At 43.2% G+C, this 27,433-nt stretch overlaps 1 protein-coding gene across 1 annotated transcript in view; it reads left to right on the forward strand.

The window, feature by feature from the left end:
• The first annotated feature begins 9,254 nt into the window (after window positions 1–9,254).
• Window positions 9,255–27,433, forward strand: part of GALC (galactosylceramidase) — a 63,657-nt gene continuing 45,478 nt past the window's right edge. Inside the window, 6 exon segments of the mRNA XM_029062159.1 lie at window positions 9,255–9,470; window positions 14,496–14,564; window positions 15,923–15,986; window positions 22,848–22,961; window positions 23,955–24,094; window positions 25,049–25,087. Of these exon segments, the coding sequence (XP_028917992.1) occupies window positions 9,255–9,470; window positions 14,496–14,564; window positions 15,923–15,986; window positions 22,848–22,961; window positions 23,955–24,094; window positions 25,049–25,087 (642 nt within the window).

A 27,433-nucleotide genomic window follows, 5' to 3' on the forward strand; every position in this document is an offset into this window, starting at 1 on the left:
ATCTGCGGCTATTGAAGACCAACAGACAGCAAGGGCTGGGGCCACAGATGAGCATTTCCTCCTCTCCCCAGGCCAGGCCCCTAGGGGTGAAGGCGTCACCCCTACTCCACTGGCTGAAAGCATCCCCCCACTACTGCCATGGTGGCTGACAAATAGTTCTCATTACTAAGGGAGTTTTTCTGTTACTGGAATAGAATCCTGCCCTGTTGGATTCACTTCCACTCCTGTCCCAAACAGAGGGGAAGGGACACTACAAACAAAGCTGGTGACGGTATATGCACATAAGGTTGGTTATTAGAGGGATTTGCAAAATTGAAAGTAATTCTGTTGGGGAAGGAAGAATACACTAAAAATAATACTGAAGTAGGAAAGAGGCAACTAAAAAGAGGTACAAATAATCTAAGGAATGGAGGATTTCCTTTCCTATCCAGTCCTCATCCTCTGAGAGGGCCAAGTAACAGCAGAGGGAATTAATTATCTTTTGGAGGATGAGATTTTTGTCTGATGGTGAGATTTATTCTGGTAGTGAGATTTCACATACTGTGGTGCTTGTTGAAAAGTTTGACACATAGCCAAACAACCATCCTTGATCCACTGGCACAGCAAAAATCACCCTTTACTATTTGCAGCGCTTTACACAGGGTTTGATTTGGCTTTTGCTACCCACCTAAAGGATTTCCCATGGGTAGAATCTTCAAGCTTTTTCTTCCTTCCCTTTTCTTCCAGCTATGCGTGACTCTCAGTTGAGGCAAGTTGATGGGGGATTTTTTTCAGTCTCTCTGGGCTTAGAAACAGTCAAGAGTTGGCTGCAGCGTTCAGGTGTGGTAGGATGAGGAAACATCAAGGCAGCAGGGAAAGCTGTTTTAACCAAGTGAAGGAGGCTGAGAGAAGGTGGATCAAGAAAAGAGCACCAGGTTTACTTTGAAATCTTGGCTCTGTTTCCAGGATGAAGCAGAGCCAAGGTCACTGTGATGATGTTTGAACCGACTCAAACCAACTGGGCCTGAAGCTTGCAGAGGTGACAAGACTTCTGAAAAAGCTGGCCCAACCAAATGTCAAAATGCAGTATATTCTCAGTTCCTGGATATATAGCCAAAGTATTTAGAATTCCTTCAGATTAGGATCAAGGAAAAGCTAAGACTAATTAACACCATAGCAGAAATAGATATTTTCATAACCAGATATGCTGTCTTCAAGATACCCAGAATTCTGGTCACTTTAGGCGAGGTGACGTTGGGACTGTGTATAAAAAGGGATTTCTGGTGTGGCTGGAAACATGTAGTTCCAGCTGACCTGGAAAATGATTACCGTTACCCGACCCCAAGATAAGTCAGAACAACTGTGTGCTGCTGATGGTAGCAGCAGCTTCTTCCATCTCTTGCTCTCAGTCGACTGCTGCTGCTACTACCATCAGCATTATGTCTGAAAGATTCCCTTCTGCCACTGGGAGAAATGCTTTTTGGGTGGTGGGTTGGAACCCCAAATTATATGACTACCCTTCCCAATTTACTACCTACTTTATTAGTGAAGTCAAAGTTGTCATAAGTGAACTCCCTTAAATTCTCCCATCTCTTCCCCACCATTCTCTTCCTTCTCCTGCTTTTTTATGTTATTTATTAAGTGTTTACTATGTGTCAGGCACTGTACTAAGTGCTGGGGTAGATACAAGCTGATCAGGTTGTACACAGTCCATGACCCACATGGGGCTCACAGTCTTTGTCCCCATTTAACAGATGAGGTAACTGAGGCAGAAAGACTTGAAGGGACTTCCCTAAGGTCATACAGCAGAAAAGTGATGGAGCTGGGATTAGAAATCAGGAACTGTGACTCTGAGGCCCTTGCTCTTTCCATTTCATTCTTTTTCACTGCTTTCTTGATGTTTCTCAAAGGGGGTCTCCTTCTTGCTCTCTAAATCCACTCCCTCCACCTGTACCTTTCACCTCCTCAAAGCACTTATTCCCACTCCCTCTCCTCTCTTTATGTTATCTTTAACCTCTCACTCTTTGATGACTCCTTGCCATCCTCTGACCTTTCAGCTACCTTTAATCAACCCAGTCATGCACCCCCTTCTGGAAATTTTATCCAGCCTTGGATTCTCTGACTTCGACCTCTCCTGTTTCTCCTCCTATCTCTCTGGCCACTCATTCTCAGTCTCTTCTGTGGGCTCCTCCTTTGCTTCCCACCCCCTAACTGTGGGAATCCCTTAAGGTTCAGTTCTGAGTCCCCTTCTATTCTTCAGCTACTCTCACTCCCTTGGAGAACTAGTTTGCTCCCATTGCTTCAACTAACCACCTCTTTGTGAATGATTCCCAAGTCTATGTTTCCAGCCCTGTTTTCTCTCTCTCTTTCTGTAGTCTCACATTTTCTCTTTCCTCTTTCAAGACATTTTCACTTACATCTCTCCCTGACATCTCAAACTTAACATGTCCAAAACAGAACACTTGATCTTCCCACCCAAACCCTGTCCTTCCTCTGACTTTCCCATCTCTGTGAACAGCACCACCATCCTTCCTGTCTCATAAATCTGTAACCTTGGTGTTATCCTTGACTTCTCTCACTCATTCGATCCACATATTTAATCTATCACCAAATCCTGTCAGTTTAACCTTTACAACATTGCTAAAATCCACCCTTTCCTGTTCATCTAAACTGCTACCATGTTAATCCAAACACTTATCCTGCCTCCTTGCTGTCCACCCTGCCTCCTGTCTCTTCCCAATTCAGTCCTGTACTTCACTTTGCTGCCCAAATCATTTTTCTACAAAAATGTTTAGTCCATGTTTCCCCACACTTCAAGAACCTCCAGTGGTTGCCCATCTACCTCTGCATCAAACAAAAACTCCTTACCATCATCTTTAAAGCAGTAGATCACCTTGCCCCCTTCACCTTGTCCCCTCTACCTCATCTTGCTGCTCTCCTACTACAGTGCAGCCCACGCACTTCACTTGTCTGGTGCCAATCTACTCACAGTAGCTTGAGATAACCTATTTTTGCCACCAACCCCTTGCCACATCCTGCCTCTGGCCTGGAACGCCCTTCCTCTTTGTATCTGACAGACAGTTATTTTCCCCACCTTCAAAGCTTTACCAAAGACTCATTTCCTCCAAGAGGCCTTCCCTGACTAAGGCTTCATTTCCTCTTCTCTCACTCCCTTCTGCATTGATTGCCCTTGCACTTCGATTTGCTCAGTTTTTCACCTCTCTCTCAGCTCCACAACACTTATGCTTTCCAAATCTACATCTTCAACTCTGATCTGTCTCCTTCCCTGCACTCTTGCATTTCTTCCTTCCTTCAATACATATCAACCTGGTTGTCCCTTAGACCCCTCAAATTAAACTTGTCCAAAACTGAACTCCTCATCTTCTCACCTAAAACCTGTCCTCCCCTTGACTTTCCCATTAATATAGACAACACCACTATCATCCTTACCTCACAAACTCATAACCTTGGCATTGTCCTTCACTCATCTCTCTTTTTCCACCCACGTATTCAATCTGTCACTAAATCCTGTCAATTCCACTTCCCCAACATTGCTAAAATCTACTCTTTCTTCTCCATCCAAACCACTATCATGCTGATCCAAGCACTTATCCTATCCTGTCTTGACCACTGCATCTGCCTTGCTGACCTCCTAGCCTCCTTTCATTCCCCACTCCTTTCCATACTTCACTCTGCTGCTTGGATCATTTATGAACAAAACTTTTCAGTCCACCTCCTTCTCAAGAACCTCCAATGCCTACCCATCCACCTCTGCATCAAAAAGAAACTCCTTTACCATCAGCTTTAAAGGACTCAATCAGCTTACCCCATTCTACATCACCTCATTAATCTCTTTCTTCAGCCCAGCCCGCAGTGTCTGCTACTCTAGCGTCAATTTACTCATTATGCCCTGATCTCATCTATCTCACTGCCAACCCCTTACCCACATCCTCCCTATAGACTGGAACTCCCTCCCCCCATATATGCCAGACCACCACTCTCTCCACCTTCAAAGCATTACTAAGATCATATCTCCAAAAGGCTTGATTAAGCCCTGATTAAGCCCTCTTTTCCCCATCTTGGTCTCCCTTCTGCATTGTCTATGCACTTCAATCTGTGATCTCTGGACATCTGATACTTGCCCCAGCCCCAGCCCCACAAAACCTATGTACATATCTTCAAATTATATATTATAAATTACTTATTCATATTTATGTTTGCCTCCCCCAATAGAACATTAGCTTGTTATGGTCAGGGAACATGTCTGCTAATTCTTTTGTATTGTACTCTCCCAAGTGCTTAGTACAGTGCTCTGCACATAGTAAATGCTCAGTAATTACCATTGATTGACTGACTATGTATATAGCCATAATTTATTTATTAATGTCGACCTTCCCCTCTAGACTGTAAGCTTTTTGAAGGCAGGGAATGTGTCTACCAACTTTGTTATATAGTACTCTCCCAAGCACTTAGTATAGTACTCCACATATAGTAAATGCACAATAAATATGATTGATTGGTCAATCAGCCCTCAAACATACCCAAATCTCCCTCAAACTAAAAAAAAACTCTCGAACCAGAGCTCCCTGTTGATATCGCCTCACTCCAGTTCCGTGATAGGGTGGCTGATTTTGCTGTACATTCAGGTGAAATCTTTTGAGAGATGATATATCAAAGGGCATTTTCGATCAATCTGCCTCATAGTTTGAATTACTAGGTTGCCCGATCTGGCAAGAAGGGGGCAGTACCAGGGAAGAGGGAGGCGGGACTTTCTTTGAAGTTCCAAAGGAAGGAAGCCAGGCTGATCACAAGCCTGTTTTTCTTGGCTGTCCTGGCTCATTTTCTTGAGTTCTGGAGTGGTGGCTTCAATGGGGGAAGCAGGAAAATGCTTTTTCCTCTGCCATCCAGTTTCATTTTCCCTGGTTGATTCCCAGATGCCAACCCGCCACCGCAGCCATGCTCAGGACTGGGTTGGGGATGGGATTAGGTTGGGATCTCTTGTTGGTCCATCTCTTTCTGGGGTAGGCAGAGGAAATTAAATGAGAAGTCTCCTGTTGGTTTTCTTTTTAAGAAAAAAATACTGAAAAAAAAATCCCCTGGGGCCAGAAGCGGTCTGAGGCATGGGTGACCATCAGATCAGGGAGCACTGTGGCCACAGCCTGGCCCAATAGGGCTCCACTCTGTGGGTGGGCACCAAACCTTGGCAGATTCCCTCTTATGACTTGTTGCAGGGGTGTGTGGGGGGGAAATGGCATCATGTTGGATTGTAGTTCAACCCTTTAGTCTCAGGACTGGTAGAACTGATAAGCCATCCAGACAAATTCATAAACCAAACAAGTGTCTCATTCAAATTGCCCAGCCCGGACTCCTTCCTCCCATTCCTAACCAAATTTAAACTTCATTTCCATCAAATCACTGTTTGACCTGCTTCAGCCAGATTTTTCACCCATCACTCCACTAACACTTTTTCCTCTAAGGCCATGGATAATCTTTGTATTGTGCTTTCCCACACCCTTGATACCATTGATTGATTGATTATAGCCTACTCCAAAGGACTCGACTCTGTTCCTAATTATCTCCCAGTTCCTTGCACATTAATCTGTCAACCACTTCTCTAGAATTTACGTATTTATTTAAACATTCCACCAGTAGTTTTGTTTATATATCTATATCTATATCTATGCATATTTATATGTAAGGTCAGCTGAGAGTCAATGTATTTATTCTGACTACTCTATTGGTAAATACTTTCATGTCTGAATGCCCTCTTCGGATGTAAGCTCCTTGTGGACAGGGAATGTGTCTCATGCTTCAGTTATAGTTTCCTAAGCACTTGGTACATTATGCCCAGTGGATGTACAATAAATAACTTTACTCCTCTATTCCTACACTTGGTTACATTATCCAAATGTCAGCACTCCACAGGTCTCTGTCTTATTCTGAGAGGAAAGTAGGTGCTGAATATCCTTGCACCTAAGAGGCAAAGCTCCGACATGTGGTTAACTCTCAATAGTGTTGTGTAGGATTTTGTAATCCACTGAGGCTACAAAGCCACCAAACTAAAAGGGACTCCTGTCCTGCTGCCTGGCTGGAATTTGGAAGGAAAAAGCATTTTCTTAAAAAAAAAAGAAAAAAAGTCCAGCTTCTCTCCCCTTTTCCCTCTTCTCCCTTTTCCTCCCCTTTGTCTTCCCCATTTTTGGGGTTTGAGTGTTTTAACATTTCAGGTATATGACCAGGTAATGCACCACACACCTCTTGCTGGTGACCTGATAAGAATCTGTGGACCAATATGTTAATCATTTGTTGGCTCTGGTAAATACTGTTGATGATGATAATGACGGTGGGGGTGGAGATGGCACAGGGTCCTGTTATGCATGTTGCTGAGTTGTCCTTGTTTGACTTCCATCACTGTTGATTACTCCCTTCTAAGAGTTCCTAGCATATACAGTCCTAGAAATACAGTTCATTTCCCAGGCCTGGGACTCCATGTCCCAGGAACACATGGATCAATCAATCAATAGAATCGATTGAGGATTTACTCTGTGCAATGCACTGTCTTAAGCAGTACACTAGAGTACACTAGACTTAGTAGATATGATCCCTGTCCTCAAGGAGCTTACAATCTAGTGGGGGAGCCAGATATTAAAATAAACTAGAGGTCTGGAAAAGCAACTGAGTTTGAAGTTATGTTCATACTGCTTTTGGGGGAAGTGAGGAGGAGGAGTCCCCAAGTGCTTAGATAATGTGGAAATATCGAAACAGCCCCTTAGGCAACAGACCTGCTCACATATTGTCCAATTACAAAAACTGTCACGCTGTTTTTAATCTTAGTAGAATGCCAGTTGATGCTTATTTGAACTACTTTTAAATAGTTTTGCAAATACCCTCTAAGAAGAGACTACTTTTAGTTGCTTAGTTGTGCTAACTTTATCAACTAAAAGAAACAAATGGCAAAGCATAATCTTGCAGAAAATCAGCATGTCATTTTATTTGAGATCTGTTGAAGACTTTGAGAGCAGCATAGCCTAGTGGCAAGAGTATGGGCCTGGGAGTCAGAAGCCCTGAGTTCTAATCCCAGCTCTACTGCTTGTCTGCTCTGTGACCTTGGGCAAGTCGCTTCACTACTCTGTGCCTCACTTATCTCCTCTGTAAAATGGGGATTAAGACTGTGAGTCACATGTAGGACAGGGACTGTGAGCCCCATGTGCACCATGGACTGCATCCAGTTGATTAGCTTGTATCTACCCCAGCAAGTTGCTTGACACATAGTAAATGCTTAAAAGAAAAAAAGAAAAAGATATATTTTGGGTGATTTCTTATGACCAGACATGCAAACCTCCCACCCAGATTCCCATCATCCTTGTATACATACAAGGATCCTAAGACAAGATCTCTCAGTCTTCAAGAGCTAGTGAAGCTTTGGGTTTGTAGAAATGCCAGGCTGAATTAATCAAATCAGTCTCTACACTATAAGCCCTTTGTAGGCAGATGTCTAATGTCAAATGTCTACCAATTCTAGTATACTGTACTCTCCCAAGGGCTTAGTTCAGTGCTCTGCACACAGTAAGTGCTCATTAAATGTGACTGATTTATTGATTACAAAACAAGCAAGTGATATATCCCTGCCCACAAAGATCTTGCATTCTAATGGGGTAGACAGGAAAAAAACACTTTACAAAAATGTATCAAGATAGATAATTGAATGTGCAGCTGAATAAATGCATAGGCATAAGTGCTGAGGCTGAGTGTAGGTAGATAGAAAAATGCTGAAGATGACTGATGGGTTTATAAGACTGAAGATATGGAGAGGTGATTGTGGAAGGTAAGGAAGATAATCCTTGCGGTAGCAAGCTGGTACAGATTGGAAAGGGAAGGGTTTGAAGCTCTGAAGGCCCAATAGCCAAGTTGACACATTCTCTGTCCCACACGGGGCTCACAGTCTTAATCTCCATTTTACAGATGAAGTAGTTGAGCCATAGGGAACATCAGTGACTTACTCAAAGTCACACAGCAGACAAGTGGAGGATCAGGGATTAGAATCCGGGTCCTTCTGACTCCCAACCCCTTGCTTTATCCACCAGGCCAGGGTGCTTTTGGAACAGCTTGTCCCAAGGTGGAAGCTATTTGAGTAAAAAGGAAGGGGCGGATCAGAGAAATTTTCTTAGTTAGAACCATCAGGATTTGGCAGGAGAATGAACGTGAGAATTGAGACACAATGAGGAGTACAGGACAACATTGAGGTTGAGGGCTTCCTGGGCAGGAAGGACGGAGGGCGCGGCTCTCCCGGTTCTTGACTTTAGTGTGTCCCCTGATGCTCCCATGATATGGTGGCGGGTTGGGAAGGGAGCCAGAGCCTGTTCCCAGGCTGGACTGGAACCTCAGAGAGAGTGCAGGCCAATGAGCGGCACCAGGGGAGCAGGCCCTACTTCGTGCCACTAAAAGCTGGGAGAGGAGAGGGGGCTTCTCTGGCCTGGTGCCTGGAGAAGCCAGGCTCTGAACCTCCTGGAATCAGTGCAGTAGCAAGGTGCCAACAGCAAGAGCAAACTGCAGTCGATCAGTCAATAGTAGTTATCGCAGGCTTACTCTGTGTAGAGCACTGGACTAAGCACTTGGGAGAGTACAATATGACAGCGAGGGTAGACACGGTCCCTGCCCACGAGTTTATAGTCTAGAGGGGGAGGCAGACATTAATATAAATAAATTACGATTATGTAGGTAAGTGCTGGGGAGTTGGGGGAGGGGTGCATAAAGGGTGAAAATCCAGTTGCAAGGGTGACGCATAAGGGAATGGGAGAAGAGGAAATCAGGGCTTGAGAAGCAGTGTGGCCTGATGGAAAGAGCATGGGCCTGGGAGTTTGAAGGACCTGGGTTCTAATCCTAGTTCTGCCCCTTGATTGCTGGGTGAACTTGGGCAAATTAGCCCCTCATCTGTCTTAGCTCCCTCAAGCTAAGCTGGAAAATGGGGATCAAGACCGTCAGTCCCTGTAGGACGGGGGTTGTGTCCAACCTGATTAGCTTGTATCTACCAAGCGCTTAGAACAGTACCTGGCCCATAGTCAGTGCTTAACAAATACTCTTAAAAAAAAAAAAAGTCAGGGAAGGCCTTTTGGAGGCGACACGCTTTTAGTAAGGCTTGGAAGGTGGGGAGAGTGATGGTGAGTCACAGATGAAGGGGGAAGGCGTTCCAAGGCAGAGGCAGGACAAGGGTGACTTGTCAGGCGGGCAGTCAGGCGCGCGCGCGGTCGCGGCGGGGGCGCGCTCACGTGACCCGCACAATGGCCGGGAGGCGGCGAGCCCCGCGTTGCCCGCTGCCCATGGCGCCCCGGCCGCGCCGCCGGAGCCGGGCCCCGCCGGCCTCCCCGTGGCTCGGCCCGCTGCTCCTCCTGGGCTGCGCCTGCCGCCCGGCGGCCCCCGGCCCGCACTATGTGCTGGACGACGCGGCCGGCCTCGCCCGGGAGTTCGACGGGATCGGGGGGCTCAGCGGCGGAGGGGTGAGTGGGGGAAGGACGGGGGGGACACCCCACGCCACGGAGTCAGCGCTCCATAGATAGGGAAACAGCGTGGCTCAGGGGAAGGAGCCCAGAGGGCAGGGGTGCGAATCCCGGCCCTGCCACTTGGCGGCTGGGGGACTGTGGGCAGGTCACTTCACTTCTCTGGGCCCCAGTGACCGCATCTGGAAAATGGGGATGGAGACTGTGAGCCTCACGTGGGAAAACCTGATGACGCTGTATCTACCCCAGCGCTTAGCACAGTGCTCTCTCTGCACACACTAAGCGCTTAATCAATACCAAGATTATTATTACTATTGAATAAATGAATGAAGTTCAAAGACATGGTAAGCGCTTAACAAATACCAACATTATTGTTATTACTGTTGAATGAGTGAATGAAGTTCAACGACATAGTAAGCAATTAACAAATACCAACATTATTGTTATTACTGTTGAATGAATGAATGAAGTTCAACACACGGTAAGGGCTTAACAAATACCAACATTATTGTTATTACTGTTGAATGAGTGAATGAAGTTCAACGACACAGTAAGCGCTTAACAAATACCAACATTATTGTTATTACTGTTGAATGAGTGAATGAAGTTCAACGACACAGTAAGCGCTTAACAAATACCAACATTATTGTTATTACTGTTGAATGAGTGAATGAAGTTCAACGACACAGTAAGCACTTAACAAATACCAACATTATTGTTATTACTGTTGAATGAGTGAATGAAGTTCAACGACACAGTAAGCGCTTAACAAATACCAACATTATCGTTATTACTGTTGAATGAGTGAATGAAGTTCAATGACACAGTAAGCGCTTAACAAATACCAACATTATCGTTATTACTGTTGAATGAGTGAATGAAGTTCAATGACACAGTAAGCGCTTAACAAATACCAACATTATCGTTATTACTGTTGAATGAGTGAATGAAGTTCAATGACACAGTAAGCGCTTAACAAATGCCAACGTTATTATTATTACTGTTGAATGAATGAAGTTCAGCGACATAGCAAGCGCTTAACAAATACCGACATTATTATTATTGCTGTTGAATGAATGAAGTTCAGTGAATAATAAGTGCTTGGATAAGCGCTTACTATGTGCAGAGCACTGTTCTAAGCGCTAGGGTAGATACAGGGTAATCAGGTTGTCCCAAGTGAGGCTCACAAACTTAATCCCATTTTACAGATGAGGGAACTGAGGCCCAGAGAAGTTAAGTGACTTGCCCACACTCACACAGCTGACAAGTGGCAGAGCTGGGATTCAAACCCATGACCTCTGACTCCCCAGCCCGGGCTCTTTCCACTTAGCCACGCTGTTTCTTTTATTGTACTCTTATTGTATTCTTCTACTGAGAAGCAGCGGAGCTCAGTGGAAAGAGCCCGGGCTGGGGAGTCAGAGGTTGTGGGTTCAAATGACGCCTCCACTGCTTGTCACCTCTGTGACCTTGGGCAGGTCACTTCACTTCTCCGGGCCTCAGTTACCTCATCTGTAAAATGGGGATGAAGACTGTGAGCTCTGTGTGGAACAGCCTGATTACCTTATGTCTACCTAGCGCCTAGAACAGTGCTTGGAACATAGTAGTAAGCACTTAACAAATACCAACATTATTATTATTACTCTCCCAAACCCTTAGGACAGACAGTGCACTGCATATAGGAAGCGCTAAATAATAATGTTGGTATTTGTTGAGCGCTTACTATGTGCAAAGCACTGTTCTAAGCGCTGGGGTAAACATAGGGGAATCAGGTTGTCCCACGTGGGGCTCACAGTCTTAATCCCCATTTTACAGATGAGGGAACTGAGGCACAGAGAAGTTAAGTGACTTGCCCACAGTCACACAGCTGACAAGTGGCAGAGCTGGGATTCGAACTCATGAGCCCTGACTCCAAAGCCCATGCTCTTTCCACTGCGCCACGCTAAATAAAGAGCACTGATTGATTGTTGGTGGTGATGGTATTTGTTAAGCACATACTGTGTGTCCAGCACTGGGCAAAACACGGGGGTAAATACAAGATCATTCAATCGTATTTATTGTGTGCTTACTGTGTGCAGAGCACTGTACTAAGCCCTTGGAAAGTACAATTCGATCAGATTGGACAGTCTCTATCCACGTGGGGGCTCACAGTCTAAATTTAATCCCCATTTTACAGATGGTGAAACTGAGGCATAGAGAAGTAAAGTGACTCGCCTAAGGTCACACAGCAGAGAAACAGCATGGTGTAGTGGATAGAGAGCACTGGCCTGAGAGTCAGAGAGTCAGGCGTTCTATTCCTTGCTCTGCTACTTATCTATTCTGTGACCTTGGGCAAGTCACTTCACTTCTCTGGGCCTTCTTCTCTGGAAAATGAGGATAAAGGCTGTGAACCCCATGTGGGACAGGGACTGTGTCCAACCCAATTTTCTTGTAGCCACCCCAGTGTTTAGTACAGTGCCTTGCACATAGTAAGCATTTAACAATTGCCATAATTATTGTTATGATAAGTGGTGGAGCTGGTATTGGAACCCAGACCCTAGACCACACTACTTATTCATTCATTCATTCATTCATTCATTCATTCATTCATGTTTATTGAGCGCTGACTATGTGCAGAGCACTGTACTAAGCACTTAGAATGTACAATTTGGCAACAGAGACAATCCCTGCCCAACAAGTCTAAATGGCTCACAGTCTAAAAAGGGGAAAGAGACAGCACAACAGAACAAGTAAAAAAAAAAAAAAAGTTGGTATTTGTTAAGCACTTACTATGTGCCGAGCACTGTTCTAAGCGCTGGGGTAGATACAGGGTAATCAGGTTGTCCCACGTGAGGTTCACAGTTAATCCCCTTTTTACAGATGAGGTAACTGAGGCACAGAGAAGTGAAGTGACTTGCCCAGAGTCACACAGCTGACAAGTGGCAGAGCCGGGATTCGAACCCATGACCTCTGACTCCAAAGCCCGGGCTCTTTCCACTAAGCCACGCTGCTTCTCATCAGTACCATCAGAATAGATAAATAGAATCAGAGACATATACACATCATTAACAAAGTAGAGTAATAATATATACAAATATGCACAAGTGCTGTGGGCAGGGGAAGGGGGAAGAGCAGAGGGAGGGAGTAGGAGGAATGGGGAGGGGAGGAGCAGCAGAGGGAAAGGGAGGGCTCAGTCTGGGAAGACCTCCTGGAGGAGGTGGGCTCTCAGTAGGGCTTGGAAGAGAGTTAGTTTGGCGGATGTGAGGAGGGAGGGCATTCCAGGTCAGTGGTAGGACGTGGGCCAGGGGTTGACGGCGGGACAGGCGAGAACGAGGGATCGTGAGGAGGTTAGTGGCAGAGAAGCAGGGTGGGCTGTAGAAGGAGAGAATGGAGGTAAGGTAGGAGAGGGCCAGGTGATGGAGAGCTTTGAAGCCAAGAGTGAGGAGTTTTTGTTTCCTGCAAAGGTTGATAGGCAGCCACTGGAGGTTTTTGAGGAGGGGAGCGACATGGCTAGAGCGTTTCTGTAGAAAGATAATCCATGCAGCAGAATGAAGAATAGACTGGAGCAGGGATAGACAGGAGGATGGAAGATCAGAGGAGGCTGATGAAGTAATCCATTTGGGTTATTATGAGACTTTGTATCAGCAAGGTAACGGTTTGGATAGAGGAAAGGGCAGATCTTGGTGATGTTTTGAAGGTGAGACTGGCAGTTTTTGGTTCTCTGCTAGAATTTACTGGGAGGGAAGGAAATGGAAGGTTCAAATGAAAACCACTATCCTTGGAGAAAGAATATCAGTTCATCTATGAAAAGTACTGGGCAATTGCTTTGGTCCAGTGAACTGTGACTCCTTCCCATCACCCCCAGACACAAACCCCCGACTCGAGGCAGTGGGAAGGTCAGAACTTGGCAAGGGTTCTGTGGAACTATGGGATTTCTGTTATTCTTGCCTTTCTAATATATAAAATGGGCTTTAAATACCTTTTTGCTCTCTCCCTTAGTTTGTGAGCACCATGAAGGACAGGGAACTATGTCCAACGTGATGATCATGTATCTACTTCAGTGCTTAGTACAATGCTTGTCACATATTAAGCACTTAACTAATATCACAATTATGATTTTTATTATTATTAATTGTATTATTTTTTCTAAAGCCCCTGGAGCAAGGGAAAGCAGAGTTTCTGCAGTTTTTTGCAGTTATAATAATTATGGTATTTGTTAAGGATTTACTATGAGCCATGCACTGTTCTAATCCCTGGGGTACAAGGTAACAGGTACCTTGATACAAGATAATCAGGCAGAAAGAACGTAATCAGGTTGTCCCACAAGGGGCTCGTACTTAGTCCCCCTTTTACAGATGAGATAACTGAGGCACAGAGAAGTTAATTGGCTTGCCCAAGGTCTCACAACTGACACATGGCGGAGCTGGGATTAGAACCCATGTCCTCTGACTCCCGAGCCCATGCACTTTCCACTAAGCCACGCTGCAGTAGTTCCAGGCTAATGTGGATGCCCGATGTCTGCACATTCAATTTTTATTTTTTAATGACAATAGTGAAAACTCCTACTGAAAGCACTACTAAGTGCTTTCATAAATCCCCCCTTCCAACTCTGCTGTGGCTTCTGAGCCGGCAACACCCAGGAACTAGCTTGGGCTTTTCAGCATTTAGTGCCGGCTCATGTATCCTGTGAGCACTTAAAAAATAATGAGGGCAATGATAGGGAAGAGAATAAAAGGAGAGGCCAGACTGGCATCCCTCCATGCCAAACTGCTGCTTCTGCTACTCTCTGAGTGGTGGAAGGGTACTATTGTTTAAGGGCTACAAATTTATCACAGCAGGTGAAATAAATTAACAACAACAACAAAAAATACCCAAAGACTGTAACATGGGGGAAATCTTTTGCTTTCCTTGGCATCATCTCTACTGCTTTTAGGCAGGCCAGTTATGGTCAGATGTTGGTACTGAGTTACGGGTAAGTTGTTGGATATCTTTTTGTTTACAAGGTTGTATTAAATCTATCTGCTAATGTCTTTCCAATCTTTTTTTCAGGCAACTTCTCGACTTCTAGTGAATTACCCTGAGCCATATCGCTCCCAAATCCTGGACTATTTATTTAAGGTAAATTCCTTTGGGTCAAAAAACCCCCAACCCAACAAGTATTTAAGCCTGAATTTATAATGCTAGAGCTTTTTTTCTTTCTTAGAGTGTATTGTCATGCTGCTATATTCTTTTGAAATCCGGGTAATGTGGCCCTATTGCACATTTGGAAAAGTGGTCTGTAACATAACAGCCTTATCTCCCTGCATGCCAAGGGCTCCCCCAGCTGCAGCTGAGGAGCTCTCTGCATGTCCTCAGCATGCTCTTGGCACACTGAGGTAGGTCTAAAGGCTGCTGCTGTGCCTCCTTGGTCCTCTACTGCCATGGCTAAATGCAACGTGGTAATTTCAGTCTTGCCTCTCTGCACAGCCTCTACCTTCCCAGCCCCCACCATGCCCAATGAATTCTGTGTTCCAACTACTCTGTCTCCCAGAAAACCAGCACCTCTCCTCCGCACCATCTCAGTGGACACCATGTCATCCTGTTTGGGAGGGAAAGAGAACAGAATCTGTAGCACGAAACTTCTCATGATCTTAGGAAAGCTGGTGGCTGTGGTGGCTGTCGTCGTGCCCTTGGGTATGAGATGGACTCTGACTCATGAGGAGCCTTGAAATTCATTCTTCTAGGCACAGTTCTCTGCTGACTTTGGTTTCATTTTGTGTATTGTGTATTTCTCCTTATCTTGTGTTGTTTTAGTATTTTATAGTTTCATTGCTCTCGATGTATCTATCTCCATTCCTGTGCTCCTCCTATATTCATGTATTATGAGCCCCTCGGGGCGGGATACAGTCCATGTCTTATTCCCATCTGAATACTCTTTCCCAGTACTTTGTACAGTGCTCTGCACACAGTAAACCTTTAATAAATGCTATTATTATTTTGTAGGGCACCTGTTGTGTACCGAACCACCATCTTGCTAAAGTCGTGGTGTATTTGAGTAGTAGGACATAGAAAAGATTTTATAGATTTACTTATGAAGTAGTTCCCTGATTATCTCCTGCTTAGGTTCCAACACCTATGCTCAAAGCCTCTGGCACAACAAACGTCTGATATTGGTATTCACCTTGGCTCTAAAAATGGATGACTATCCCAGGCCTTCCTCAGAAGTACACTAGAGCAGCTGAGGTCCTCTAGGCTCCCGTTGCTTCCCCCTAAGCTTCAAAGTCCATGTGACAAATCTCCTTCAGTGTTAAATGATAATTCTGCTTATACATTTTGGGCTCTTCCTCCAGCAGATAGTCATTTAACTTCACTGCCTTGTTTTTTTTGCGGTTGTTGCTGTTTTTAATCTGTTGAACAAGGGCATACTTGTATATAAGAAGGACCTTGACCTACTTAAACTAAGCACTGTTTAATTTCTGTTTAATTCTTTTCCCTAGCCAAACTTTGGTGCCTCCTTGCATATCCTGAAAGTCGAAATAGGTGGAGATGGGCAGACAACAGGTAGGAATTGGTGGGGATTGATGTTTTCTCAGGCTACTCTTAGTACCTCATAGGCCATCCTCACACAGTTGGTTACATTGGCGGTCCACTGGTATTACTGATCCAACACCTTGGCCTAGTGGATAGAGCACGAGCCTGGAAGTAAAAAAGGACCCGGGTTCTAATTCTGCTTCACCACTTGTCTGCTGTGGCAAGTCGCTTAACTTCTGGGTGCCTCAGTTACCTCATCTGTTAATGAGGGTTAAGACTGTGAGGCTTATGTGGTTCAGGGACTGGGTTCAACCTCATTTGCCTGTATCCACCTCAGCACTTAGTACACTGCCAGGTACATAGTAAGTGCTTAACAAATACCACAATTATTATTGTTATTGTTACAACATGGCTAGGAAATCTCCTTTTTCTCCCAACTTTCCCCACACCCTTTTTCCTCCTCTTTCTGTTTTTTAGACTTGGACAGACTTTGAATTTTCTCATGTAAAAGCAGCAATTAGCACTTGAAGTAATTAGAAGCAGTCAATCAGTTCAGAACACAAAGACTTAAAGGTTGAAAAGTGAAGAAATCAGGCTTTAGGATTGAAATTTTACAGGTCAAAGTAACCATTGATTTCAACTAACTCATTGTGGGCAGGGATTGTGTCTACCAACTCTGCTATATTGTCCTCTCCCAAGTGCTTAGTTCAGTGCTCTGTGCACAGTAAGTGCTCAATAAATGCCATTGATCCATTTTTTTAAAGAATAAATGGTTCTTTTACACTTACATTTTTTTGTTTTAAATTGGTGCAACATTTTATATTTGGTTGTTTGAAGCCTTTTATTATTTCAATTATTTAAAAGACTTCATTATTTCAAATAAGAAGTAAAGTGGGCCTCTATTCTATTGGTAAAGCATTCAATTGATCACAACAGAAAAAAACAGGTAGGTTCTATGTATACTATCTGGGCAGGGAATGTGTCTGTTATAGTTTTATATGGTACTCTCCCAAATGTTTAATACAGTGCTCTGCACACAGTAAGTGCTTAATAAATATGATTGACTGACTATCTCCTGAGCATAGGTTAAGGCTCTTAGGGGGAGACCTGAATTCTTTCAGGCTATTACACAGCCTAATTTTTTTTTGCATGTATCACTTTCAGAAACCTTTTTTTTTTCCAAACCTAGATTATCCTGATTTTTTATATCTCACCTCTGACAGAGGTGGGTGATTGGGGCTGAATTGGCCCTTCTGGGCATCAGAATAAACTCAGTGCCAGCTGGTGCCAATGTGGATGGATTTGGGGTGGAGAGGCCTTGGAATTAGAAGAGCTTCCACTTCTGAAGCTCTCCCTTCCTTATTCCCGCTAAATTTTTATGCTGTGGATTTCCCAATAAAATCTTAAAGGCATTCTGACCTTTTTGTTCTTAACCACAGACTCTCTTGTCCAGGCATTAGCTTTTAGTTAGTCTAGTTAGAAGGAGTTAATGATATTTGCTTCAAAACCTTATTGAAGGCATTTCTCCCTCCAAGGGGCCTTTACAGACTAAACCCCACTTTTCCTTATCTCCCACTCCCTTCTACATTGCCATGACTTGCTCCCTTTGCTCTCCCCGCCCTGCCTCAACCCTGAAGCACTTATGTACATCTCTGTCATTTTATTTATTTGTATTTTTGTCTGGCTCTCTACTCTGGATTGTAAGATCATTGTGGGCAGGGAATGTCACTGTTTATTGTTGTACTTTCCCAAGCACTTAGTGCAGTGCTCTGCATACATTAAGCACTCAGTAAATACAATTGAATGAATGAATGAATGTTAAGCACGTACTATGTGCCAAGCACTACATTAAGCATTGGAATAAATACAAATGAACAGAGGACAAAGTCCCTGACCCACAGTGTAAATAGGATGGAGAACAATATTGAATCCTTATTTTACAGATGAGTAAACTGAGGCACAAACACATTAAATGATTTGCCCACAGCAGCAAGTGGTAGATTTGGGGATAGAATCCAGGTCCTCTGACTCCCAAGATCATTATCTATCCACTAAGTCATGCATGGCTAAATCAGTCAATGGTATTTATTGAAGGCTTACTGTGTTCAGAACACAGCACACAGCATTTGGGAAAGAACAGTACAGTAGAGTTGGTAGATGTGAGCTCTGCCCACAAGGAGCTTACAGTCTACAGTGGGAAGCAGCCACTGGGAAAAATTACAATTAGGGGGAAAAGGCAGAGTATAAGGATGTGTGTAAGTACTTTGGGCTGATTATAAAGTGCTTAAGGAGTACAGTTCAAGTGCATAGCTGATGATGATGAAGGGCGGGGAAGGGAAATAAAGGTTTAGTAAAGGAAGGCCTCTTGGAGGAGATATGATTGTAGAAGGTGGGAAGAGTGATGGACCGTCATATATGAAGGGAGAGAGTTACAGGTTAGAGGGAACATGAGGTCAAGGGGTTGGTGGCGAGATAAAGATTGAGGTTCAGTGAGTAGGTTATATTAGAGGAGTGAAACTGCACAGGTTGGGTGTGGTAGGAGACCAGCAAGGTAAGAGTAGGTGGGAGAGATCTAATTGAGTGCCTTAAAGCTGATCATAAGAGTTTCTGTTTGATGCAGGGTTAGGTAGGCAACCATTGGAAGTTTCTGAGGTGTGGTGTTTATGGACTAAATCCTTTTGGAAAAAAGTGGCTTTAAAGCTCACCATTGGCTTAAAAGCTTTCCTTCACCATGCCCCCTCCTACCTCATCTCACTTCTCTCCTTCTACATCCCAGTCCACACACTTGGCTTCTCTGGTGCTAACCTTCTCACTGTGCCTCTATCTCACCTGTCTTGCTTGCAACCCCTGGTCCATGTCCTACCCCTGACCTGGAATGCCTTTCCTCCTCAAATCTGCAAGACACTCTCCCCCCTCCTTCAAAGCCTTACTGAAGGCACATCTCCAAGAGGCCTTCCCTCCTTTCCTCATCTCCCACTCCCTTCTGTGTCACCCTGACTTGCTCCCTTTACTCTGCCCCCCTCTCCCTACCCCACAGCACTTATGTATATATCTGTAATTTTATTTTTATTGATGTATCTTTATTTGTATTGATGTCTGTCTCTCCACCTCTAGACTGTGAGCTAGACTCTTTGTGACCAGGGATTGTCTCTCTTTATTGTTGTATTGTACTTTCCCAAGCACTTAGTACAGTGCTGTGCACTCAGTAAGTGCTCAATAAATACGATTGAATGAATGGATGAATGTCAGCAGTCTAAAGTATGGACTGGAGAGGGGAGAGACAGGAACCAAGGTAGGCAGTGAGTAAGCTGATGAAATAGACATTCCTTTTACCCTTTTTAGCTCTTGAAGTCAGTGGAGAATTAGGAGTTAAATTTTGCATCAAGCTATTGAACTTTCCTTTTTACTCTCTTGAGGCATAGACTGGACCATCTGACATCCTATGAAATACCTCTACTTGAGAAGCACCCTATAGCTCTTTCTCCCTCTCTCCCTCCTTCCTTGTATCACTCTATAAAATCATTTCCAAATTACTTTTGATTTCAGATTGGGAAAGGTTTTTCATTTGGGTTTACTGGGTATATGACTCATCTCATTTAAACGTTAAGATAACAGGTTCTTCATAGATTTAATTGACATGCATTTTAAATATAGACTATGATTTAAATATAGACCCTGATTTCTAAATAGACACATCTCTTGGGGATACAAAAAAGATCAAAATGAATGGAAATCCACATGATTAAAATCCACAGTTAAAACTGTAATGATTAAAATGAGCCCACTGACCTTGACTCAGCTAATATTGTGTTGACTTTCATATTAACATTTCCCCAGAGCTCAGTTATTTGATGTTGAACTTTATCTGTAAGTTTAGTTTGTTACATATATCTAAGTAATCAACAAGACCCCTAAGACATGACGTAACTGCAAAACTGATGAAGTATAACCTCATGATTTTATACAGCCCTATGCCAAACTGATAGCAAGATTTCATCATCACATTTTTATAGTTATTGATATGGAAGAAACATTTTTAGTATTCAGCTCTTCAGTGCATAATAAATGCCATTATTGCATCAGGCTGATAGTCCATCCAGTCCATTAGTGGCACCAGGATGCTTGGAAGAATCATGTGATGTTGCTTTCCTTGATGTCCATTCTAATATTTAGGGCTGTGCTATCAAATGCTAACTTTTCCATTCAACTTCCTGAGATATCCCCTCTAATAGCCCCCTATGGACAAGTTATTCATGAATTTTTCCAGCCTCTTCATAAATATATTAGTGTTTTCTCTGCACAATTTCCTGTTTGTAACAGATCACATATGCTTTTTTTTTTTAATAGTATTAAGTGTTTATTGTGTGTCAACTACTATTCTGACTAGTGACTCCATGGACACATCTCTCCCAGAATGCTCCACCTCCATCTGCAAACGCTCTGGTGGTGTTATCCATAGTTTCCTCAATAAAAATACAGAAGTGGTTTACCATTGCCTTCTTATGCACTGTAAACTTGAGTCTCTGCCCTTGACTCTCTCCCATGCCACTGGTGCCCAGCACAGGTGAATTTTGACTTGTAGCAGATTGCCTTCCACTCACTAGCCTCTGCCCAAGCTAGGAATGGAGTGGGTGTGCCTCTGCTTGACTCTCCCTCTTGTAATGAGACTGGAGAATATTGGAAACTCCAGGTGCGATCCTGAGAGGAAGACTGCTGGGTAGGAATAAGTTAATTAAGTCAGGCACAGTCCCTGTCCTGCATGGGGCTCACAGACTAGAGGGGAGAGTAGGTATTTAATCCACATTTTACAGTTGAGGGAACTGAGGCACAGAGAAGTTAAATGACTTGCCCAGGTTCAAACAGCAAGCAATTGGGAAAGCCAGGATTAGAACTCAAGTTCTCTGACTCCCAGGCCTATGCTGTTTCCATCAGACCATGTTGCTGCTCCCAGCTTCTTGGAGAAGAAATAATTTTCTTTAGTCTTGCACCAACCACTGTCACATTTCATTCAGCTTGGTGGTCTTGTGTCTTCTCTCTGACCTCCCTTCCTCCTCTCTTGCCCCGCTCCAGTCTATTCTTCACTCCGCTGCCCGGCTCATCTTCCTGCAGAAACGATCTGGGCATGTCACTCCCCTTCTTAGACAACTCCAGTGGTTGCCTGTCAACCTCCGCTCCAAACAAAAACTCCTCACTCTAGGCTTCAAGGCTCTACATCACCTTGCCCCTTCCTACCTCTCCTCCCTTCTCTCTTTCTACCGCCCACCCCGCACACTCTGCTCCTCTGCTGCCCACCTCCTCACCGTCCCTCGGTCTCGCCTATCCCGCCGTCGACCCCTGGGCCATGTCCTCCCGCGGTCCTGGAACGCCCTCCCTCCTCACCTCCGCCAAACTGATTCTCTTCCCCTCTTCAAAACCCTACTTAAAACTCACCTCCTCCAAGAGGCCTTCCCAGACTGAGCTCCTCTTCTCCCTCTACTCCCTCTGCCACCCCCCCTTTGCCTCTCCGCAGCTAAGCCCTCTTTTCCCCCTTTCCCTCTGCTCCTCCCCCTCTCCCTTCCCATCCCCACAGCACTGTACTCGTCCGCTCAACTGTATATATTTCCATTACCCTATTTATTTTGTTAATGAATTGTACATGTAATGAATTTGTTGTGTGCAAACATGCAAAATTGGGCTGTTTTTGTTTTTTATCCCCTTCCTGACGATGCCCAGTGTCTGAATTGCCTTTTTGGCTGCTGCCACATACTGAACCAGTGATTTAAAAGAACAGTCAACAATAACTCAAGCACAACTTGGGGAAATAATCTGATAACTCTGAGTCCATGATCATATAGTTCAATTTAGATTATTTTTCTTTCAGTACATTCCATATCAATTCTTTACACTGAAACACATCTACCACACTTCAGCCTAGTCATTTCCTCCCATTTGATATCAAACCGACAACCACTTTCCCACCTTTGTTAAAAGGTGTTAGGCTTTGGTCAAGACAGACCTTTGAACATAATAATAATAATAATATTGGTATTTGTTAAGCGCTTACTATGTGCAGAGCACTGTTCTAAGCACTGGGGTAGACACAGGGGAATCAGGTTGTCCCACGTGGGGCTCACAGTCTTCATCCCCATTTTACAGATGAGGTAATTGAGGCACAGAGAAGTTAAGTGACTTGCCCACAGTCACACAGCTGACAAGTGGCAGAGCCGGGATTCGAACCCATGACCTCTGACTCCAAAGCCCGTGCTCTTTCCACTGAGCCACGCTGCTTCATGAGGTGACCAATGCAATAGTTCAGAGGTGTGCACTTCTCAGAAGTTTGGTCAGCTGTGATTGGCTCTGGCCAAGAGAAAAAACAGGTGCTGAGCAAAGTGTGAATCTCATATTTTTGGGGTTGAGTCTTGGGAGTTTGGTTTTTGCAAGGCTCAAAAGTTGTGCCTTGGTGACACATCACAGAGGTTATCTTGCAATCTTGCCTGCTCCATGTTTGTGTATTGTACATGCATAAACTTAGAACAGTCCATAATGTTTAAGGCCAAGATCTCTTTTTTATTGTGTCCCACCAAGGTCATGAGAATCAGTCTGTTAGAGCAACTTTCCAAATCCCCCTTTTGTGTCCTGATTGGGCCTGGGAGGATGTTGGGAGGGAGAGGTGCCACAGATGTTCCTCGCTAAAGATTGTTCCTCATAAAAGATTGTGGAGCATGGATCTGGTCCACACCTTCACCTTCACCTTCACCTTCAGTTGGTTTAAAATTGAACATTTTCTATACAGAAATGCATTCCTGTCCAATTATTTGGAACCCTCTGCATTAGAACCTGAACAAAAACCAAGGAATGTTAGAACTGAGTTGGGTAATACAATGTCATATTTTCTTTCCTTGTCCTGTTCAGATGGCACTGAGCCCTCACACATGCATTATGAAGGTGATGAAAATTATTTCCGAGGCTACGAATGGTGGCTGATGAAGGAAGCGAAGAAGAGGAACCCCAATATTACACTTGTTGGTAAGTATTTGAAGTTCTTTTTCTTCCCCTGAATTCTTAGAAAAGATTTTTGTCTGTCTGCCCCATTAGAATGCAAGATCTTTGAGGTCAGGAAGATGCTTTTTGCTTCCATTGTAGTCTCCCAGTTAATACAGTGCTTTGTACTTATATACTCAGGGTACTAACTGTGTTGTATCGTACCCTCCGGAGCTCTTAGTACAGTGCTCTGTGTACAGTAACCGCTCAATAAATACTAACAATTGATTGAAAAGTCTTAAATGGTTGAGTCATTCTTGTTTTGTGGGCAGCCAAATAATGTTTATTAACAAGTTGATACTTTAATTGAAATTTCCAGGAGAGAAAACACTTTTCACGGAATAGTTAAGTATGAGTTACCTTGTACTTGTGCTGATGAAAAGTGGAGGCTATGCATTATTTTCATTCCTGGGTATTATAAATTATAACCTTATTTAGAAGTGTAGTCAACATTTGATGCTATTTATGATGGTCTCCTTCTGGGATTAGTTCTCCTTCTGGGATACTCTTTGTTTGAAGTAGCAGTTGTCTTTACTACTCATTTTCTTTAAGGTGAACCAAAATTGTGCAGGAAAAAAATTTCCAAAGCAATGTTTTATTAATTACTCTTTTATTACATCTGAATTAGAATTCAGAATTTGAATATTTTGCTAAACATGCTGAAAGTCCTCTCCCAAGCGCTTAGTACAGTACTCTGCACATAGCCCTCAGTGAATACCATTGATTGATTGATAGATAGGCCCTCAAGGGAGGTGATTGTTCTAAGAATCATGTCAAAAAACAGTAAGGAATTTTAAGGAATCTTCCCATCATAGGACTGGAGGAAATTGTCGGTGGTTAACTATCCCATTACTGTATATAAAAGTAGGGGCAAAGTTATGTCCTTCCAGGTATTAACTGAACATTGCTTTTGGTCTTCAGTTGGAACAGATGAATTGCCCACTCAGCACTTGGTGCTCTGACTTTGTCTTTCTACAGGGTTACCCTGGGCATTTCCTGGATGGATAGGGCAGGGTGAAAACTGGCCTTATGACTTCCCGGATATTACTGCTAGCTATATTGTAGCCTGGATTCTGGGTGCTAAACAGCATCATGGTTTGGACATTGATTATGTCGGGGTTAGTAAAAGTACTTTCAATACCTTTTTATCTTTAATTTTCACCCCACTGTCATTTTTCCTGCATTTCATTAGTTAACGCTTCCTGGGTTCTAGGGCTTGGTGTGGGGGTGCTTTCTGGTAGTCATGTAAATTGGGTTTATTATCTGATACACCCACAGTTCATGAAACTGATTTTTGAAATCTGAACTTGAGATTTTCAGTATTCTTAAATTTGTTTGTGGTTAAAGTGTTTTGTGATAGTTTTCCCTCATGCATTGGTGACCCTTAGAAACACTTTCTCATCATTATAGTGGTTCATTTTATTCCTGGTGAAGTAGTCTTAAGTAATCCACCAGGTTTATTCAGACAATTTTTGGGAGGCATAGTGTTTCACACTTCCTAAGAGTAACTCTTTGGGGAAGGGATTTAAGGAAGAAGCTTGTTCTCCTTAAGTATATCATTACATTGGAGCCAAAACTGGTCTACACTGAAAAGCCCTATCCTTGCTCTTTCCTCCGGCCCCTTGCACTTCCATCTCCTCCACTCTCAGTTAAGGATTTGGCTGTTCTGTCTGACTCTAGATCCCCTAAGCTTTTCTTCTTTCTGGCCTAGAGAGCTTGCTGCAGAGTTGGCTTTCCAATATTATAATAAAGTTGGTTTTTCAGGATATTCCTAGGTATGTCAGAGAATATAATTCTTCCCCGAATTGGTTGTGGTTTGGGAATTTTTGATTAAAACATTTTTATGTATATGACAATTAATTTAAAAAAATTAATTTCCCTGTTTACCTTGAATGATTTACATGAGGGAGGAAATTGCGTGAAGGTGACAATTCCTAGGGAAAGAGGAAACACCATATCATCTGGAAGATGGCTGGGGTTTATGAGTAGTGTGGAACTTATGTGAAAAAAGGTCTAGTATTTTTAGGCTTAAAGTTATTCATTTTATTGTTCCCCATTTTTTTGTCTCTTAGATTTGGAATGAGCGATCCTTTGACATCCAGTATATTAAGGTCTGTAGAATTTTTGTTACCGCAGTCATTTCTTTACTGCCAGTGGAAACACTCATTTACTGCCCCTTATTTATTGAGTCACTTTGGCCCCTATCCTCTGGTTGCTTCTTCTGCTGATATGATTCTCAGGACTATTTCAAACATCTTTTACCTCTGTCCTTGATCTTTTCATGTATGTTTCATGGCATTTCTTATGTGACTTTGGAAAGCTTTTGAGGAATTGCATTTCTCACTTTTTAAAACTTGGATCACCAATACCATAAACTATTTAATTGATTACACTCCTGAAACAAAACAACCATGTCATTGTCAGCTTTAGATTTTAAAACATTTTGTGACAAAATAAGTATAAATTAAGTTTGCTTTTGCAGCTGTGCCAAGCAATCATTATCTTCTCAGAGAAGAGGAAGGTCTGACTTAAAGTCAGTGACAATAAGTAGTTGGCTAACTAGTTATGGGGTATTTGCACATTCACCAACCTCCCTCTTAGTACTTTCTTAAATCTCAGCAGAGCATTTTCATCCTGAAAAGCAGTATATAAAGCTGAGATTTAATTGGTAGATGGAATAGAATTAGATAATTATCTTTTGTTTACATTTGTAAAATTGCAATCAGTGCTTAGGTCTTTAAAAAGGCACAAGCCTCATGTGATGACTTTAATCCCCTAAAAGTAATCTACATAATCGCAGTGAGAAGTCCTCACCAGTTACAGTGACAGGATGACACCTGGGCAAACAAGCTTAGCAGCTCATGACTTGAATGCCTAACCTGCAAAAACAGGAAAGAGTAGGAGAAAAGTGGCAGGCAGACTGGAAATTGCTTCCTGCACAAAAGGAAATTCCATCTTTTAAAACAGATTAGCTGTAAGTGCTACCTTATTTCTCCTCTGGGGTCCTACATTTGATCATCTCCTACAGAGATGAATGGCCCTTTTATAGGTCTTCAAAAAGGGGAAAGGTTTTACTTCCATAAATGGTGGCTAAACATTTAGACGTGGAGTCCAGAATAGTAGGTTATTAAAACCGAGAACCAGTAATAGGAAACCAGGCACATTTTTACTTTTTTTTTAAATCAAAGTTATTTGGTCACCCTTTGCTTCATTATGTTATTGCATGTTTCTTACTGGAATGTACACCATAAGAAGATCTATTTGTGATTAGCCATTTCACACTTGCATAATTATTAACTCAGTCTTTATGCTCATTTGGAAAATAGTATTCTTGATAGATTTTGGAAGGGATATGAGGTTAATTTCTAACTCTAAATTTTACCTCACTGGAGATATAATTAGTTTATTACTGCAATTAATTACCAGTTTTATACCATAATTTAGGAAACCATTTTTTGTTGCTAAGGGAGAGTTTTTACCCCTGCCTACATTGGTTTTTGTAAAATTGCAACCCCAAAGCATTCCTTGACTTCTAATTGTTGTTCCTCTATGCACTTAAGTGTTTAGTGTTTTCTAACTTCCCTGCACCCCATAGCACATTTCTGATTACATTTTCTTTTTTAACATTGCTTATAGCTTTTTTCAATGATTAGTTCTTCACCATTTTGTGAGACTGCCAAACTGTATTTTATATGTATTTATAGAACCTTACAAAATAGAGGATTTTTTTAAAAAATGAAGGCATCATCTGTTACAATATGTCCTTTCCCCATCTGTCGCACCTATGGGAAACAATCACAGGAGCTAGGTAGCCAGTGTTGCAGCCAGGACCTGATAGCAGTGTAGGAGAGAGAAAGATGAGTGAGAAGCTCAGTGCTTGGACTGGGGACACCAGGAGTAGGAGAGGTAGGAGTGGGAAAAGGAGTGAAAATGGTAGTTGGTGAAGAGCATGGCAGATCCTGTGGTAAACTTGAGAGCAGGCCTGGAGCAAGATTGACGGTAGGTGCTAAGGGGAGCTATTCAGCCTTGGGTAGGCTGGGATCATAGGGAAGCTCTCTCAGGTTAGGAATTGTGTCTTACTCTTTCAGTCTCTAGTACAAGTGACCTGCACAGAGTAAGCATAGAGTAAATACTGTTGAGAAAATGAGTGAATGAAACTGGGATGCAGTTTTGGTAGGAGCGGATTTATTCCTGTGAGCTCAAGATACAGAGTGCTATCACTCCCAGAGAGGTGAAGCATAGAGAACACAGAGTCAACAGGTCGCATCACGTCAGTCACCGGGTGGGCTCAGCACATGGCCTCCAGTCCAAGTACTGAGTGTGGGCTGCTTACATGGGTGATCCCTCCTCAAATCAGACAATTACTCTCCCTCTCACCCTTCAAAGCCTTACTGAAGGCACATAAGCTTTATTGAAGGCACATCTCCTCCAAGAAGCCTTCCCTAAGCCTTCTTTTC

Source organism: Ornithorhynchus anatinus, chromosome 1 (genome assembly GCF_004115215.2).
Source record: "Ornithorhynchus anatinus isolate Pmale09 chromosome 1, mOrnAna1.pri.v4, whole genome shotgun sequence".
NCBI lineage: Eukaryota > Metazoa > Chordata > Mammalia > Monotremata > Ornithorhynchidae > Ornithorhynchus > Ornithorhynchus anatinus.